At 40.3% G+C, this 20,505-nt stretch overlaps 1 protein-coding gene across 11 annotated transcripts in view; it reads left to right on the forward strand.

The window, feature by feature from the left end:
• TBC1D1 (TBC1 domain family member 1) overlaps nucleotides 1-20,505 on the forward strand; it is a 115,258-nt gene that overhangs the window by 36,073 nt on the left and 58,680 nt on the right. For all 11 annotated transcript variants that reach the window (XM_054823415.1, XM_054823416.1, XM_054823418.1 and 8 more), the window contains one exon: nucleotides 17,647-18,180. In XM_054823415.1, coding sequence (XP_054679390.1) covers nucleotides 17,647-18,180 — 534 coding nt within the window. The remainder of the gene's footprint in view (nucleotides 1-17,646; nucleotides 18,181-20,505) is intronic.

Genomic DNA, 20,505 nt, shown 5'->3' on the forward strand with positions numbered 1-20,505 from the left:
GTGGTGGTATCCTATGGTGTACAACCCTTGCTTGTGCTAGTGCATTTACTCCCAATAACCCTTTTTGTAAATGAATTTGAATACTTGGATACTGTATCAAGAATCAGAGAGTTAACAGAGAGCTAGTGTCAGGGAAGAATTGGGAATCATTGAGGAGGGAAGGCTCAAATGCTGTGGTTTCGCTTGTAGATGAATCTCCTTGAAGCCATTGAGGCTGCGGGCAGGGCTGGAGGGACAGACCCTCACTTGTCCCCCAGACCGGATGCCAGCAACGCAGCAAAGAGAAAGTTCAGATTTCTGCCAGAGCTGGGTTTTGGTGCCGAGTTCACATAATGCCCCTGTTAGAGAACACTAGGTTACTGCTCAGTGTGCTTCTACAGGTCAGTTTTTGTTCGGGGGAAAAAATATTGTTACTAACTGACAGCTTTCAGATAAGTGCAGATTATCGCAAAATGCCGAGCAGTTGAAACGCGCTGTTTTCTGTATGCCAGTCACTCCCCACCTTCCCCTGCGGGGGTCTGGACGATGACTGAGGAATATGCACTCAGCATTTAAAATGAAGTCAGTCCTGTGGTGAAACCCCTCTGTTACTCAGCAGTTACATTCCCTTTGGAGCTGTTCGCTTTTATTCTTCATCCTTCCATTTCTTTTTCTGCATGCCAGGCCTGAATTGCACCCGCTCTGCTTAGACATCCCGATTTGGTGGGAGAGAGCCAGAATACAGTCTGGCTCACACGGCTTTTATGTGGCTGGGCAGATGTAGTAGGGCAATGCCCTCTGCATTTGTAAGGTACATTACCGGTGCTTAGGAAGGAGTAGAGTTTTCCATAGTGAAATTCCTTGCCATGTAGATTGCAGCTTACCAAGGTTTTTCTCTTGAATCATTTATGCCTTTCTGAATTAATTTCTTATGAGTATGTACTTTCAGGTTCGTGTTGACCTTCAGATTTAACAACAAGCCAAGCCCGACAAGGTAGCTGAACTTGCTGTTTTGTACAAGTCCTCCTCTCCACAATTCAAAACAGAACTTTTAGGCTCCAGTCAAAAACTGTTTGCTTTCCTTTGCTGAAAAGCTCTCTGGAAATTGGTGCTATTAGCTGTCTTCATGTGGTTAACATGTTTTGGGCCAAAGGAATAGCAAAAATATTAGTAAATCCTGCAGGATCAGGGAAAATTCCAGGTCCTATCAGAGATGGATGGTACAGCTAAGGGCTTGTTTGGGTTTTTGCCATATATATATGGGGCACCGCAGTTTAACTTTATTTGCTTTACATTTGATGATGTAAAATACTGTTTCACATCATAGTAGCCTTCAAAAAAAGCAGGCTATGATGTGAAACAGTCTTTTATGTGCACTAGAGATGTTTCTGAGAACACAAAAGCAGCAGTTTGGCTCTGGGTTCCCCAAGTAGAAATATCTTAAGGAAGAAGTGGGGCAAAGCACCTCTTTCTTCAGAGATCAGCTCCCAGAGCTGCAAGACAGTTCCAGTTTGTTATTTTGCATCGTTCTGATATAGAAGCTGCAGTATTTCTGAGAAACCTCTGCTTTAAGGGGATGTTGGAACATCTTTACTGTGTCAACTAATAAATACTTAAAATTTTAAAACTAAATGGTTTAAAAGTTTTCTTAAAGTTGAAGGAGTTGAGGTTATGTATGGTGTATAGAGGTTGACTAGTGACTTAGTGAGTAAATCTTCGATAGAAACATTAAGCGAATTACAGTTTGTCTATAAATTTTTATATTTTTTTTATTTAGAAGCCTTTACAGCTGAAATACTCATGGATGGCAATGACTGAGGAAAAAAAAAATCTCAACCTCAGTTTCGTTAGTATTTTACATATCAGTAAAGATATACAAAATATGTCAAGAGATGTGCCCAAATAGGAGGTTGCTTACTAATTTGTATGGGGAGGTGAGGCAGTAGAGCTGGGAAGAGCAGCTGGCACTTGAGCAGAAGCTGAGGCAAGGAATGACATTAACCACTGTGTGTTGGTTTTATCAGTGAGTTATTTGTTCTGAGTTCTATCTATCCGAATTGTTTTTGGTTATTATTACTTTTTAACCAAGTTACAATAACAAATCCTGAGATCAGTTAATGCATAAATATAAAATTTTAATAGGAGAGATTTAAAGTAAAATCTTTCTGAAAAACATGGTTTGCTTACTGAGAAGCGAGAGGGTGGTTCTGGCACCTTTACCCTGTCGAGGTGGACTAGAGCGTAACAGCTGGGTTTCTCCTACCTCTTTTCCCTTGTGTCTGCAAGTTCCCAACAGGCCAGGCCAGCCAGTACTCCTGGATCAGCTGGCCAGGTGTGTGAAAGCTGCAGTTATCAGCCTGGATGAAATCATCTATGCTAGTATGTAGGATACAGTAACAGATCGTTCAAGGGAAACTGCTGGTGCTGAGCACAGGTTGTGTATGTGGTTGAGGGAAGTGGGGTTTAGTTTGGACTAGCCCTAATTTGGTGCTGCGAACTGAATGTCTGTTTGCAATGAAATGCATCACAAAATGAAGGTTTAGTTCTATTTAAATGGATGTCAGCTCAGGCACTTTGAGGCAGCTCCGCAATGCAGTCTGTCACATGGGAAGTGGATTGGGAGAACCCACTCTCAAACACATTCCTGGCACAAATTAAAATAGTGGAATAGACACACCTATATACTACTTGAGAATCCAGTTGGAGAAGCTGGACAAACAGCATACGCGTGACCTTCCAGTAAATGGCCCTGATGCAAGGAATGGGGGCACATCAGAGAATTTTTGGTTTATTGGGATGTTGACCTTTTGGCTACTGCTTTGTGAGAATTTTAGGCCTGAAGAGGTCCAGAGTTTCTGTGAGCTAGACTTCTGTCTGTTACTAACTGAAGCGCTGTGAAGAGAGAGTAAAACCATGTACTGCCTTCCATTCTCAGGGCAGTGTGCATGCAAGCACATGTGTTGATTGTCACATTTGAAAAACAAAATAAAAATTCATCTTGGCTGAAATATCTAGAAGCTTCTTCCCAACTCAAAAGTTGCTGGCTTTGGACATATGAATGCTTTTCTTTGCGCCTTTACAGCATCATCGCTGTAATCAAAAACATATGTTTTTTCCGGGGGAACTTTTGATATGCAGTAACCAAACAGGATTTTCAGGTACACGTATCCTTTGAAATTGCAGGTCTGGGGAGAAGAGACTACTTGCTCATAGTTATGCAGGCACACTCCCAGCTACTGAAAATAGCAAAGCTGAGCTAAACTGAACAGCCCCTTTCTTTTTCAATCAAACATTTTGGGTGTCCTGTGTGTTTATTTCAAGGAGCTCTGTAACCAAATAACTTACCTTTATTAGATCTTAACAGTTGCCTCTCTACATTTACTGGACCATTGGTCTGCTGCTCTAGTACCAATGAGGTGAGCTCACTGAAGCTGTTGTCATGGAAATTTGGATGGTTAACACTAAATGTTTCATGCTGGTTTTGCTTCTTTGGACCTTTTTATAGCTTCCAAATCTCCTCAAATGCAAACCATGGAAAAGGAGACTTTTAGAAGTGCTTTTGGAGTTTTAGATGATTATGTACAAGAGGCTGTCTTTAAAACTCTCGTAGCAGTTACTCAGAACCTGAACCAAAAATATGTGCTGGAATTTCAGATTTTGGATAAGTCCCACTGGAATATAACCTGCAGGATTTAGCATTCTGTGGAAGCAATTGACATTTCCATTTGACAAACAGTCATCGGAGGCTTACTTTTGTAGACTTAAGAATAATGTTCTTTTATACATGAACACAGTTCATGCAGCTGATGCTATGTTGTGTTTATAAAGTGCAGAATCATATATAAAATTATTGTTGTTATAATTCAAGCAGCATTTTTTCTCTGGTATTTCTAAAGATTCAATAATGCTTTCATGTATGTTTTAAAAAAAAAAAAACCCACAAAAAGGCCTAGTCCCTAGCACTGACATAATTTTGGAGAGGGAAGAAGTTGGCATTCAAAGGAGTCTTTCCTTAAAATCTTCTTTTCCTGCTCTTACTGCTTTCCTTCAGATAGTCTGTTAGTGTGTCCCGTAGAGCAACATCCTTGTGTCCCCCTCCAGCTTCTCATGAAGATTCTGTAAGTCTGTGACATCTGTGTTTTAGAAATGTTGAATACTCGCCACTCCCTTCTGGGTTTCCTCGGCAAGTAAGTGTTTAAATATAGAATAGTTCGGAAATATTGTGAAGGTCAGAATTCAGTCATTCTAAAAGGCGTGTGACAGCATGAACTCTCTGGCTTAGCTCAATTCAGTGTTTGGTAGTTGTCCATCTGATTTGCCATTTTCTAAAGAAACCCAGCCTTAACTTTTGGGGAGAGTGGAAGAACAAAAAAGAATAATGGAAAATTTACTGTTGGAAGATAGTGGGTAGGCTTAAAATAGCACCTTTATAACCCTGAAAAGCAAACAGATTCTGAATTTTTGTGTGTGTATTGTTATAATTTGTGGCTGAACTAAGTATGATGTGGATCAAATTTGATATTTGTTAAGTGGTAATACAAATAAATGGTAGGAGCTCCAGAAATGCTCATGATAGTGGGCCAACATACGTTATTGAAAGTCTTTGTATACACTCTTACTGGAATCTTTTTTTATTGATTACAGTTCTGCATATATTGCACTATCATGCAGACATGTTGGGAAAAGCACTAAGGCTAGGTCTGTTTGATTTCTAATTTTTAGTTTCTCATTGGTACAGCTACCTTGCTATGACTGTAGTGATGGAAGAGCATCATTACTATGTTAGCAAATATCTTGAGAATATCTTCTGTTTTCAATCAGTCTGGCACTGTGTCTTTTCGATGATGTAATTTTATTTTTTTTCTTTTTTTCCTGCATCACTTTCTTATGTAGGAACAAGAAGAATTTTGAGACTGAGACTCAAATTAGTGAAGTTCTCTAAATTTCTTTTGTTGTTCATCAATTGCATCATTAGTATTTCCAAACTCCTGTCAGGTATCAGGTAGGACTTGGACACTGCTTGCTGTTATTATGGCTTTTATTTAAATAAACCAGATGATGCAGGTAGATGATCTGACTGCAGCTTTAGAGGATTGTTGATAATAGTGTAATATGGCTAATTGGGAGGTAACAGAAGGATGAATTTCAGCTGTTACTCCTTAGTTACTAGGGTTTTCCTAGATGAGCACTGCTTCTGAGATCAGTTAGCACCACCTGCATAGGCCAGGTAATAGTGCTCAACTGAGATGATCAAAATAAAGTTGTTGGCACAGGCTGCAGATCTAGAGATCTTCCATTGTAGGTCTGTAGTGAATTTGGTATAGGGCATAAACATGAGAATTTTTGTCAGCAGGGAAAACCATTTGGCATTTTCAAAATCAGGAGGTACTGTTAAAACTTCTCTTCTGGCGGCTTCTTCTTAGGTATTTCTGGAGTAACACCTTGGCTTGACTCTGCAATGGCTTTCAGGAGTGATTCCATAGCTCCATTTGTCTTGATGGCACTTTTTATCTATGTTTTGACAACTCTTCTCCATTTAGGACTAAATGTGCAGCTTTATATAAAAAGGGCAGTGACAGCTTGGGTTTTGTGTTGGGACATGCAAATTCACCGTTGACTGTCAACACAAGGAGCGTGCTTGGCTGCCCTGTAGCAGTTAAAGTGAGGGGAGAATGGCCAATGAAGGTAAGATGTCAACATTCAAATGAAGAAATGAGATCTGGTTAAGATGACCAAAAGCATGAACAAAGTAGTACAGCATAGGGTGGTATTGCAGGACTCCCAGACATAGGATAGTCTATAACCCTGCTCTGCAGCTGATGCATTCCTACCATCTGTGATGGCATTTGCAGTGAAAGGCTATTTTGCAGGCAGTCTGTAAGTGAAAGGCATGTTTTCCAGGCTGATCTTCTTCCTCTGAATACATTGTTAAATAACTTTTTCAGATATCTAGTATCCCATCTGTTTTTCCTATCTTTTCACTTTTTGAGCACACTTATGTACTTCGGGCAAACGTGCTGGGTTTCTTAGTGACTTTCAGAGGCACCTGATGTAAAAATATATGGAAGGACCACTCTACAAAATTATCTTTTTCCAAGCTCTTTCTTTTTTCTTGCAAGATTTTTGTGAAATCTGGATCTGAGAGGAAGAACAGAATATAGAAAAGTTGAACTTTTCACCTACTGTAAAATTTTAAGACAGCTTTATCTTTTTAACAGGAGGGAAGCAGGGCCAAATTCATCTACCATCAGCAGGAATTGGAAGGACTGACTTTTTAGGAGAATGATCCTTGACTCTTTAGAGGAAAAATTGGCAAACTTCACTTATGTGATCTGACTAATCTCAATGGAGGGGATCTTGAGTAAACAGCTTGATCTTCCCTTTGCTCCCTACAACATCACATTGATAGCTTCCAGTAAATGCAAAATATCTTTAGGAAATATGTTTAGGAAAACAATGTGTTTTGGACTGTCGTTGATAATCAAGAGAGTTAAAACATGACCTATCCTATTGTAGCAAAATTTTCTTCACAAAAAGCTGACTGGTTTTCATTCAAATTACATATATGTTTTACTGCCAATAGTCCTTAGTGAATCATGGCAGGTCAGTGAGCTTTCTGTGATTTGTTCATTTGAAAATACAGTCTAATTCTGTAGGTTGTTAACAATTCCCCTATATGCTTATGTAATAAGGGTCTTGCTAGAAGTTGAGGACTATTTAGGTGTACTCCTCGTATTCTTCCTTTTCTTCTATGACATCAAATGCACTGTACATTAGGAATGCCTGGTAAAAATCAGTAGCGTTAAACTTCAAGTTTATTAAACTTTAATTTAACCTTTGTCAGTACTAGAAAATGTGTACATAATCCTAAGACAACCATTCATATAGGAATCGAAGGCTGGCAAACACCTTGTGTTCAAAGGAAGTAATTATCATAAATAAATACACTGGTTTTTTGGGTGGTTTACAATGTATTTTAGAAAAAAAAAAAAAGAGCAAGTAATTTTAGGAAAAAAGCAATTAGTATCAACCAGCTGTAGATTTCATAGAAGTATGTAGTTAATGGACAGATTTGAATAATGCCATTAGACCTTCTCATTAGAAGCCATCACTAAAAGGTGTATCTTACAAAAAACCCCCACCATAATCCAAAAAGGCCCTAGACATGCATAACCATTTGTTTTACATCGAAAAAGGAATAAGACTGGTGAATTAAATTCTAACTGCTATTGTTAAGCGGAGGTTAGGGTAGTTTTCATGGGATGTTTAACCATTACTTTCCCATCCTGTTCTTCTGTGATTTGACGTGAGGCAGCTGAGGCCTACTACTGGAAGACAAAGCAGCAAATATGTGCTTATCCACAAGCAAATTGGTTCACCGGCATTTTATACCAGTCAGGCAGAATGCTGGAAAAAGCTGAACAACTTCTGCATTCTGATTCCCTTGGGGCCTTTATAAGGTTAATGTCTGAGTAAGATTCTTCCCATGAAAAATGTCATCCAGCTGTCCGTTCCCCCCCCAGCAGTTTTAGGGAGAAGGACTGTGAGGTTGTCCCTTACTTCAGGAAGTCTTACTGTGTTGTCAGAGTAAGAGAGGTGGTGTTTTAGTCTATTGCAGGTAGAGCTAGCTTATACAGCATGTCAATCAAAAGCATTTATAGGATGATTTCCTCCCTGTGAAAACCTTGAAATAAATTTAGGGAGGAGGGGGATTTTGACACACATCAGGATCAGCTGTCTAAGAAGGTTGTATCAGAAATAACTTCAATTGTAACGGGGACACGCATCACAACTGGAGCTTTCCTTCCTTCTTGTTTGGAGTTGGATATTGCTAAAAAGGACAGAACAATTTGAGGCTTTATATCACTTGAAAAGAAGTTATATTTACTTCTTTCTGTTTAGCTAGCCACTGTTTTGCCAGTTGCACCAATTTTGGTAACTGTGACAGAAGCCTGAGACCAAAGGAGACTGGGAGAGAGCCTGTCACCTATTGTAAAATTGGAATTTAATCTCATAAATATCTTTTTTCCCCCCTAAATGTTCTCAGTAACTCATTTCCTGTTTTAAATCCTTTTATTGCTTTTCAGTTTAAAAAAAAAAAACAACCTCAAAGCAACAACAAACCACCCCCCCCCGTCAAACCCAAGAAAAAACCCCTTGTCCTGAAAGCTTTCAAATACCATTGCTGTCTTTTTCCATTTATAACTACCTAAGAATAGGATTCCTCCTGTTTCCCACCCCTAGTCTCCAACTCTGCCCCAGGCCTGTCTCAATCCTGTGAAGGGAGCTGCTTGCAATCCTCCCCTCCCCAAGGAAGGGCTTTAATCCATGTTGATAATGAATTAGCATTGCTACCTATTACTTTACAACAGATAGTGCCTCCTTGTTCAATAGTCACCTTGTAAAATGTGAGCCAGGAATCCTGTAGGTATGACCAGCAACCACTGTTATGTCTTGAAGTGCTGTTTTCATGTGTGAAATTGTGTGAAAAGAAAACTTTGTAATGAAAGATGGAGGAGATAATACTATGGGGATGTTAATGAGCTTGTAAAATATCTGTTGACTTGCTTTATTTCACATTTGTGGCTTAAAAATTTGTAGTACTGAATGGAGGAGCTGATGAAGCAGTGCAAGATGGAAAGACATAGTTTGTATTGCTATGACAGAAGGGGACTAGGGAAGAATGAATTAATGAACACCATATGAAAAGCCTTCCAGTTATAGAGCACATACAGGCTTCCCAAAAGTAGATTTTGTAGGAATACCCCCTTCAGAGCCAATCAGGTGCCACTGCATTCAGAGCTGCACTGAAAGCCTATGGAGGCCTTCTGTCAGCTGCAGTTTGGTTTTGGATGGTGCATTTTCATGGGGAGAGGTCCAAAGGTAAGCAGCAATCTGGGACATGTATGGTCATTTATTTATGGAGAATAGCCAGGTTTTGTTGTATTCTGGGCTTCAAGTAAGGTATGTCTTGAGAGCATGTGAAAGAAAACCTTAAAGTCTATCAGCCACATGATGCGTTTTTCTTGAGGAGGAAGCACCACCACAAAATAGAGCAGTCCAACTTCACTAGAACACGAAGTACAATTATGTTCTATTTCTGAGCTTGTTTACAATAATCTATAAACAGATTCTGCAAATATTGTTTTTTTCAGAAGGAAAGAACCTTTTTGTGCCTCTTTTAAATTGCATGGAGTGCTCTCCAACTCACATGACTTTGCGAAAAGTGTAACCTTTTCCATCTAGCTGAGTAGTCACAAGGAAGGTTCTTGAGCTGAGATTTGCCTGTAATATTAAAAGGAATGTAATACCATGAAAGTGGCATACAGTACTTGTGGCATCAGTCTGCATTACTTAGGAATCTTCTGGAGTCAGCACTCAATGTACATGGCAAGTCTAGTCACCTTTATGGCGTGTTATGATAATGTCTAAACTGTCAGAGTATGTGTTGGCTATGTGGAGCTCTGCTCTCGGTGCTTACTGTGTCAGTCATCCCAGAGGACACTAGTGTCGCTCAGGCACCATGCTCCAAGTCAAAAAGAACTGTATTTGAAAAGATGACTCTACTGCCCCACACAGAATATCCTTTGAATTTTAGTGCACTCATGTTCATCACCTTACATAGGTCCCTCCAAAATTGGAGTCTTAGTCCCATCACCTTCACTTTTCCCATTTTCTGCATAGTGCCCGTTCAGACCTAACTAAGCAAACTGCACCTGCAAATAGACACACGTATGATCACTTTTCCTTTCATAGGTCCGTGGAGATATTATTCAGCCATTGAGCTTTCCCTTATCAAGGTTGAAACTACATCTCTGTCTTGCCTTTGCAGGACTTGTCCACAGGTTCTCTGGTTAAATGAGACACCTAGTGCATTTTAGGTACTAGAGAGAGAAATGAGCCAGACCAACAGGCACGGATGGTGAAGCTGCTGAGAGTGGCACAGTTCATAGTTGTTTTATAAGCAGTGAGGATACACCAGCAAAGTTTTAGATCATGTGCACTGAGGTGTGAAGTCATGGAGCAAAGGTGAACTGTCTCTGTGTGTACCCATCAATCTTAAGTACTTAAGGAGCTGTTGATAAGAATCTCACTTTCACTTTACCTGTGGTTCTTTCGTTATGCACAGAAAAACTGATGGTTGCTCGCAACAGATGGTCGTCATCCAGGGACTGAAGGAACTATGAACTTTCTGCCTCTCTTTCTGAATTAAATCTTGGTTTGAAAGTGGCTTTGTGAGAGGAATAAAAGTTAACAAACAGCTAAGGAAGAAAGCTAATAATTAAAGTACTCCATAGAGCTGTTGATTGGGAGTCAAGGGGTGAAAGTTTGGAAAATGAGAATTGAAGTTAATGACTAGAAAAAGTCAGCGAGGTGTAGGAGGCTGTAGAGTAGTCTCCCAGCAAGATAATAGAAGAAAAAACCCTGTGAGACACTAGAGATAAAACCTGAATATAAAAGGTCTTTCACTGAAATGGAAATTAACTTGGCAAGTTTGTTACTCTTTTCTACCTTGAATTTCTACTAATGCCAAGGAATAAGGAAATTCTGTCACTTTTAAAACTTTTTTTTTTTTTTTTACTTCAGTGAGAGACTAAAGACTGTGGTTTTGTGCTGGAAGTTTTTAGTTCGTTCTTTGGTTAAAGTAGTGGGCAAGACTTCTCATAAAAGAAATCTCAGCTGATTGTGTCTTGCCTTTCTTCTTCTGGCAGCTGTACATTTCCTGTTGGGAAGAGGAGGTGGTGGGGTCCTGTGGTGGGTTGACCCTGGCTGGAGGCCAGGTGCCCACCAGAGCCGCTCTCTCACTCCCCTCATTCACTAAACAGGGGAGAAAAGGTATAATGAAATGCTTGTAGGTCGAGATAAGGACAGGGAGAGATCACTCACTAATTATCATCACGAGCAAAACAGACCGAACTTAGAGAGGGAATTCATCTGATTTATTACGAGGCAAAACAGAGTAGAGGAATGAGAAAATAAAATCAACTCTTAAAACACCTCCCCCCACCCCTCCCATCTTCCCGGGCTCGACTTCACTCCTGGCTTCAAACCTTCCCCCCCCTCAGCGCCACAGGGGGACGGGGAATGGGGGTTACGGTCAGTTCATCTCACGGTGTTTCTGCCGCTTCTTCATCCTCAGGGGGAGGACTGCTCTCATCGTTCCCCTGCTCCAGCATGGAGTCCCTCTCACGGGGTGCAGACCTTCAGGAGCAAACTGCTCCAGCGTGGGGTCCCCCATGGGGTCACAAGTCCTGCCAGCAAACCTGCCCTGGCGTGGGCTCCCCTCTTCATGGGTCCACCAGTCCGGCCAGGAACTTGCTCCAGCGTGGGCTTCCCACGGGCCACAGCCTCCTTCAGGTGCCTCCACCTGCTCCAGCGTGGGGTCCTCCACAGGCTGCAGGTGAAATCTCTACACCCCCTCATCCTTCCTCCATGGGCTGCAGGGGGACAGCCTGCTTCACCATGGTCTTCACCACGGGCTGCAGGGGGATCTCTGCTCTGGCGCCTGGAGCACCTCCTCCCCCTCCTTCTTCACTGACCTTGGCATCTGCAGAGTTTCTTACACCTTCTCGCTCCTCTCTCCGGCTGCAAAAGCGCTCTCTCTCTAAGTGTTTTTCTTCTTCTTAAATATGTTATCACAGAGGTGCTGATTGGCTTGGCCTTGGCCAGCGGCGGGTCCATCTTGGAGCTGGCTGGCATTGGCTCTATCAGACACAGGGGAAGCTTCTAGCAACTTCTCACAGAAGCCACCCCTGTAGCCCCCCCACTACCAAAACCTTGCCATGCAAACCCAACACAGGTCCCCATCGTTGGGGTTACTTGGAACTCAGCTGGATGTGACCCCCAGTGTCTCATCTAAGTTTGAAGTTGGATCTAACTTGAAAGTTTGCCTTGCGCTTTTTTTTTTTTGGGGGGGGGGGAGGGGCTGCACTGTCAGAGATTGCTTCCAAATTAAATTATTCTGTGAGTCTGAAAGGAGAAATTGTGCAGTACCTCAATTTTTTTTAAAAAAAAAATAAATTTCCCAGTGAAATCTAGAAATTAAAATGTTTTAGATCTAAAAATGCCAAACTGTAAATACATTGAGTGGAGAAAACTATTCAAAAAAGTTAGTTGACCAATAGCGTGGGTTTAAGGAGTGATAAGGATGGGAAGTGTTGATTTTTGTTTTATTACTGCCCAGCTCTTTTGCTAGAAGTGTGCTGGAAATAGACCAACTGCTTTTTAGGACATATCAAACTACCAAAAGATTTGATTGCAGTCTTTTAAAAATGCAGATAAATACTTTGCTGTATCATCTTTTTATATATGTTGTGTATGTCTCAAATTATTTTCCTTTCTTCTCTTCTACTACTTTTACAAAGTATTCCATGATTATAAATACCTTCTGGGTGACAAAAACATTGCTATCTGTCCTGATACAACTAGATGATGGCTTCTCCCAACATATATAGGTGTGAACCCTGTTTTTCCTGTAGCAGCACTCTCTAGTGAAATAGAGAAGGAAAGGTATTAACAGCAAACAGTGTGTTAGACTTCTTGACGTATTTTATTGAGCCTGCTTTGGTCAGAAAAAAAGGCAAGTAAAAACACTTAAAAACAATTTAGATGTCCTCTCATACTTGAGTAAGCATACAAAACTCAATCAAAACGTCTACTTGTTTCAAGAGCTTTGTGAAAGATTTTTTAAGGCTCTATTCTGGACAGGGTGGTGTGAGACCTACTGAGGTTCAACTCAAGGTCTTACCATAATGGTTTTCAGTCTTCAAGAATTCATGGAGTCGATTGTGTAAGACCAGTTCATGACAACACAGGTCTGTCTTATATTAAACAAAAACACATACTTCCTTGAAATAGCTAAGCCTGTGCTTGAGCCCTTCACTGACCTGAAGCCTTATGAAGGGACTGGTAGGTATAAACCTATCAGTTTATACCTACAGTATAAACACTACATAGCATCTAAAATAATAAATCATTCCTTCCCCCCCGCCCCTAGTCCTGGCCAGTTGATGTGTTAACAGTTCTTTTTCTGTGACATGCTTTGCTTTCCTACCTACTGTGTATTAAAGAAACAAGGAATCTTTTTTTAGTCTGGTCTTGTTTACCAAAAGGCAGCTGTTGCATTCAGCTGTTACTGGGTTGGTTTTTGGGTTTTTTTTTGTTTTTTTTTTTTTCATTAAAATAGCTGCTCACTCTTTCTCAAATCCACTGATAGGCTAAAGACATTGACATCTTACTGCATCTTTGTATGTAAACTTACAGGGTGACTTCTGGTTGCATGGGGGAAAAAATGCAACTGCAGTTTCTCTTTCTGTGAAGGGAAGCAGATGTTCCTTGGTCTTCAGATGCAGCAAACCTGTGTGTGCTTAAAAATTACTGCCTTCTCTCATGGTTTGGTGTGTGGTGTAGCTGTTTGACTAGTAACAGACTAATGTGTATTAGGAAGTTCTAGGTGTTGGTTTGTATTTTGCTTGATTACTCAAGAGTCAAGTCACAAGAATACTCATCATTTCAGTTCCCTGCTTTGTCTATGCAAAATAAACATTCTCATCATAGCAGAAATAACATGGTATACTCTAAAAAAAATTTTTAAAAAATCAGTCACAATAGTCCAGTGTTAATTTTAATGGCTATAGATACATCTTCTTTTTCAGTATCTAGTTCAGACACTCTAAATGCAAAAATTTTTCCTAATGCATTTCGGTTATCTTCTGTTCACCTGTTCTGTTTGGCCCAGAGTAAGTGATGAGAAGGCAATGTTTTGTGTTTGGTAAAATTTCATCTTTGCTTACACTGTTGTTCTATACTTAGTTTTGTGGTTTTAGGGAAATAATTTTGGGTCATCAGCAGTTATTTTTCTGATTACAGAAATAGCCTTTATCCACTAATTACATATTTATACTGAGAAACAAGTCAGAAAAACACTTAAGAATAGAAGTATGCTAGAAAAGAGAATTTGTACAGCAGGAAGAAATCATATATATGTGCAACAGTCCTCCCCCACTGTCTTAGCAAGTTCAGATTAGTAGACACAATAACCTATAGGTCTGTATAGGAAATGTTGGTATCTAAGTCACCAAGCTGAGATAGTATGAGACCTCTAGAGGTCATCTAGTTCAGCCCTCTGCTCAAAGCAGAGTCACCTAGAGCAGGTTGCTCAGGGCCATGTCCGGTCAGAGTTTGTATATCTACAAGGATGGAGGCTCTGCAACCTCTCTGGGCAACCTGTACCAGCATGTGGCCACCCTTAAAATAAAAAAGACTTTTTCTTATGTTCAGAAAGAACTCCACAACATTAGCAGCAACTTGATCCTTGCTGCTTTTTGGTACAAATTGAAGAGTCATAAAACCTGATTCAGTTTACATCTCAATTAATTGCTGGAGGTTTGCAAGAGATGTGGTTACTGTTCACCTGGTGGCATACTGCTTAATCTGGAAAAATTCCAGTTGTGGTTAATAAACATTTGCCAGGATAGAGCCTAGATTATTTATTTTAATAATTTGAAATAACTGTAATATACTTATTTATTTACATTTCTTTCTCTTTTTAACTGTTTACTTGATCTTCATGTACTCAGCATCCACATCTGTTTGCTGAGGGAGCCAGGATCAGAGGACACGCAGCAGCGTGTGGATTCTTCATTTCTAGATACTTGCATAGAAAGCCTGGTATGGTACAGGTAGATGAAGAGAGCACAAATCTTGATCAGCCCAAGAACAGTTCCAGGGAAATATATATATTGGTTTTTCTCATTCATCATGGCATCTTGTCTTCACTAATGAGAAGGGATTAATCTTTAACATATGTAAGGGTCACAGGAAACTCAGGTGGTGATTTGCTGCTTCTGCTAGAGCAATACTGAATCAATTGCCTAATCAGAAGTAATAAAATTATATTAACAGGCTGTGAATTTTTTAAGGTTAATGAGCAGGAACAGAGGAGTCAGTGTTTTTTCAGTAAGTGTAGCACGGAAGCCAGCTGTTAATTATAAATGACATAATTCAAGCCTTAGCATGTGTGAAAATAAATAAATAGATAGTCCCCTTGGTTTTCATCAACAGGCTCACTACGTCTCCTCAAACTTGAAGTTTATTAGCTACTGCAAAGTCATTTTGTAAGATGTAGTGTCTTTACTGTAAAGCCCAGTCACTGCTGAATAGCAATTTTGTCAATTTCCAAGGTGTTTGATAACAAAAACCATTGAAGAAATCAAATTCAATAACCTCACATCTGTGATGGATCCCAAATGCCTTGTCTGGGCTTTAGCTCAGCTATAACCCTTGCAAGCACCTGCACTGCTGGAGACTCTCCTCATGCTGGTCAGCATGGGCATGCTGGGGGACTGACTGAGATGGTGGTGCTCTTTGCCTGGGTAAGGGCAGACATTCCTGGCTTTGATGACATGAGTATTTTCCAGGAAATACCTCACTCCTTCGCTGTCACCTCTGCAGCCTCAGCAAAAGCGAAGATGAGATTGCAGATCTCTCCTTGAATTTTGGGCAACTCAGAAGTAAAATTGCATATGGCTAGTGAGTCTAGATGCTCCCACAAGAGTAAAAATGTGTTTATTAGAAAATGCTAAGGCAGTTGCAGCTTGAAGTATGAGTAGAATAAAGTTTTATGTTTTGCTGTCATCCTGATATGTTATGCGACTAAGAATTGGTTCTTTGAAGGACTATTATCTATATAAAACTGAGCTGAACCTTGAACTCACTGTGGAGCAAATGTGTATCATTTGAGGTAATAAAGATTCATTATACCCTTACATTCTTCTTGTATATGATTAAAAAGTTAGGCATGATGCTGCCCGAGCCCAAAGCTTTCTGGCTGGTCTGTGTTATAGCTAAGAACAGACTTCTGAAGTCATGACCCTGCTTTTCTTAACTCTTTCCCCATTGTCTTTCCTGGGTGATTAGTTGATGACTCATGCCTTGCGCTCAAGGGTGAAGTAATGCTTCCTGAGTTGTCTTTTTTATTTATTTTGTAATCTGTTACTTATTGTCTTAAATCCACTAGCTCTGTGTGTGTGTATCTATCCATCTATCTATCTATCTATTCATCTTTGTTTTCTTGTCTGTAAGAAGAATCCTACTGAGGTCTTTCTGAGCATCCAGAATATTGAAATTCAGTTTTCACCGTTCAGCCTGGTTTTTATCTCCAAGTCCTTTGCTGTTTCCTGTGTTGGTACATTATTGCATCATGCTTAAGTGTTAGATAACCATAGAAATGTCTGAAAAAGACAGAGGTCATGTCTCTGAAACATTCTTTAGGTTTAGGGATGCCTTTTCTCATAGGGGAAATGGGTTTAAGCTGAAGGAGGGTCGATTTAGATTAGATGTTAGAAAGAAATTCTTTACTGTGAGGGTGGTGAGGCACTGGAACAGGTTGCCCAAAGACATTGTGGATGCCCCATCCCTGGAAGTGTTTAAGACCAGGTTGGAGGGGACTTTGGGCAATGTGGTCTAGTGGAGGGTTTCCCTGCCCGCAGCAGGGGTGTTGGAACTAGATGATCTTTGAGGTCCCTTCCAACCCAAACCATTCTGTGATTCTTCTAGGTTGTTGTTTGTCTGCTGCTCTCAGACTTCCTTCTGTACTATCCCCAACCAAATACTTGAAAGTAAGCAAGCTCCAGTGTTTGACAGAGGAAATTTATTTTGTCAGGAAACTAGCATACTTAGCATGGATTTTTCTCAAAGTAATTTGGGGGAATTAAAAAGCTGGCAGAGGTATCTGTTGTAATCATAGATGGTAGCCCCGCATTTGTTGTTATGGCAGCAGCACATGCTGCAGAAGAACCTTAATCTCCTCGGCCAGTCAAAGCAGTGGGCTGTAACCAAGCATTGGCCTCACAGCAGCTTAGCAGATAGCATATGCATGTTCCTACCTTATAACCATATCAGAAACTGCAACCCTTTACTGTTACTTAAAATATATCAGATAGCAGTTTAGGGTTTGTTTATAATTATAACATCTGTGGGCTGTGGCAGACTGATCTCTCATACAGATGCCCTGCAAGTGATACTGTATGTGGAAGTAATGTTATTTGAGAGTGTCATCTTGGATAGTAGAATAAAAATGAACATCTAACATGATGAATTAAAAAAACCACAGCTACTTACAGTTAAAAAAAACCCCAGCCACCAAACTGCCATAACAATGTAATATGCTATTATGAAGGTGAAAGCAAATTTGCAAGAGACTCATTAATCTGCATGACATGAATGCTTGAGTAAAAGAAGGGAGTAAAAAATAACAGAGATTAAATAACTTTCCCAATTAATTAATTAATCTGTGGCTTCTCTTATACTTTCTGAAGTATTTTTATCTTTCATTTTGAGTTTGAATTTGTCATGTTATACTGGTTCCTTCAGGTGCAAAAGTTTTACTGAAAACACACAGCATTACAAGAGACGAAGCTCTTTTGACAAAGTGCGGGTGATGGCGAACTCCTGACACAGAGACAAATGAGCAATTCATCTAGTCAGTGTTGAACTTTTATAATGTGTCTGTTGGACAAATACAAGGTCACTTCAACTGGTCTTTCAGAAAACAAAACCAAACTAGGCATTCCAGAAAAATAACAGCAGGGAGTACCTCTTAGTCTTGCACCTTGTTTGTCCTAAAGCACTAGATGGCTAATGTGTAATTTTTTTCCCCTCCTGTAGGTGCCTGAGATTATAAGCTCTATTCGACAAGCTGGAAAAATTGCTCGTCAAGAAGAGTTTCAGAATAATCTCTCCGATGTTGAAGACCCTTTTGCCAAAAAGTTTGAGGTGCTGTTCTGTGGACGGGTGACAGTAGCACATAAAAACGCACCTCCAGCACTCATAGATGAATGCATTGAGAAATTTAATCGTGCAAGTTGTACCAAAAAATCAGATTTCAATTCATCATCCCAACAACATGAAACTGCCAATAACTTTGGAGGCTTCTCTCTCAGCAACAAATTTCGGTCTGTCTTCCAGCCCTTGGTCAGTGAAGAGGAGGAGAAAAGGCCAATTAGGAAATCCTTTTCTCAGCCTGGGCTTCGTTCCTTTGCTTTTAAGAAGGATTTGCAAGAGGGAAGCCATAGGAGTAACAGCTTTGTCAGATCTTTTGAAGAAGATGCAATTTCACTGAACCTAAAAAGTCAACTTATCTATGGACACAGTGTTGTGCAGCCAACAGACATTGCAGAAAACCGGACGATGCTGTTTACGGTAAAGCAAGATTTGCAGCTCTTGGTGATGTTTTCACATCTTGGAGTTCGGAGTGACAAACTCCAAAGCAGATGTTCTGACAGATGGCAGTTACTTCTTTAATAACTTAATTGCAATTACCAGAGCTTAATTTAGACTCACCTGTTTCTCTAGAAAGCATTACCAGTCACTGTAAATTGTTTTACGTAGTCAAAATAAGTTTATATTAAATAGTTTAAAACAGCACTACCTGAAACACTGGGCTTCTAACGGCAGCTTTTAGAAAGCTACAGCAAGTTAGTAGGTAGTTATACTATTGCAAAATGTTACGTACAATTACACTAACTAGTAACAGCAGAAATAAATTTCCTGGTTACAGGTAACTAGAGCAGAAGGACCAAACCATGACTGGGGGCTAGTAGACTATGTCCCATGATAAGCAGGGTAATTCATGAAAGCATTCCTGTGCCAACATGTCCGTGTAATGATGGAGTAGTGTAGTCACTTCCTAAGCTACTACACACCTGCCTCCACTCCTGTCCTGCTTTTGTGTAGTTAGCAATGCCTTAGGTGAGCAGCAAAAGTATTTTTCAAGACCTGTGAAATAAGTAAGGAGTGTGTTATTTGCTCCTCCTATAATCCTCATGATGGATAAGTTATATAAAATATTCTAAATATCTTGTATCTTATGAACATAATGCAAACCTGGACCTGATATTGCAATGGCTGGCTATCAGAAGGTCATCTTGGATCTGTCAGCTGCTGTTGAGGCTGGGAGTTTTTGAGGACAGTAACAGAGTTTTTTGGAGGGGGGAAAGAGAAGTGCTGCTTTAAGAAGGATTGCTAGAGTGTTATGTCTGTAAAAAGTAACACACAGAAAGAGATGTAGTTAGCTATACCTCATTTAAAACTTTAGTCGTGGCAGACTGGCATCAGAGAGAGAAGTGGAAGAAGGTGGAGAGAAATTTTGTGCTCCAGTAAAAACAATTCCATGTTTATCTTCTTCCCTTGAGCAGGTATTTCACACAGAAAATATAGACGTCCTTTATAATAATGCATAATTTTTAAACAAATCCTGACTTCATTATTAATTCATGGCACATATTTTAGAGATAGGGAGATTATAGATGGACTGCTTAGGTCCAGATCCTCTTACTCCAGCGAGTGCATTTTCAATTCATATTGAATAGATGCGACAGTTCTCAAAGACACATGCAGCTTCAGCCTGAATATAACGTCAGTCACCTGCTGACAGGCTCATTTCCAAATTGTGGGACTCTGCTGATCTGGCTTTCTATCTTGGGTTGCTTTTTGCCTGGGAAAATATTGTTTATTATGCACAGTTGTATTCTTTTGCCATTCAGCTAGTCTAATTTCAGCTGAATATAAGGAAGTGAAGTAACTGTGGTTGTGCCTCCGGTATCCACAAGCTAGCAGCTTGTGGTAGAGCTGAGTTTGTTGGTTAGCCATCGTCCCATGTTCAGCAGGTTCTGAGTAATGGTATGCACGCAGTGTGCACAGGTCTTCGCATCTGCTCATCAATTTGTGGCTACATATAAAATGCTTAAAAGTAACTTTATATCCAGAGGAAAAAAAAATTGTTTGTATTTTCTCAGTTAAAGTTCTCACTTGCATTTTCCCCAGGACTGCAGAGGTTGGTTGCTGTATGAGGTGTGAAAAATGTTCAGATGAATTATCTGCTGACTCTCCTCACCTGGTTCAGACAGTCCTGATTTTGATATCTCTTCCAGAAGAACTACTTTCCTAGCCATTTTCTTAGGATTTGGGGTTTTTTTTATTTTTAGCATTTTCTCCTGGCTGTATTTTGGGTGGGTGGGGATTGGTTTGGTTTATTTTCCCTTGTTCACTTGGCTTTAAATGATCCCTGCTGCCCTGGGACCACGCATGAAAGAAGTATGTGGGGCTGAGCTAAGAAGGAGCCTCTCGCTGCAGGTAGGGGAAGGCAGCAGTGAGCAAGAGGAGGCTGCTGAGTAGGTGTTGGAAGGATTAACCCCACGAACACGTGCTGTCAGCCCCCGGGGACAATACCAGGAAACCATCAGGGAGTTGGGAAAAATCATTGTGACTGGTTGAAGGTGGAAGGTGAACGCACAGGACTATTTTTAGACACACAGAGGTGGCACATCTCACTTGATCCATTCACACACAAGATTCCCCCCCGCTTCCTTAAGAAATTACAGGTATATTGGTCCTGGTTATGTTTTTATGTGTGTCTTTTGGGATTTGGTAGTGGTTGAAGCTTCAGCAGGTTTGTCTAAGTCATGTTTGTGAATGGATCCAGATTCCACCCATCTTCCCTAAAATCTGATATGAGACTTGTCCTTA

Source organism: Grus americana, chromosome 4, assembly GCF_028858705.1.
Source record: "Grus americana isolate bGruAme1 chromosome 4, bGruAme1.mat, whole genome shotgun sequence".
NCBI lineage: Eukaryota > Metazoa > Chordata > Aves > Gruiformes > Gruidae > Grus > Grus americana.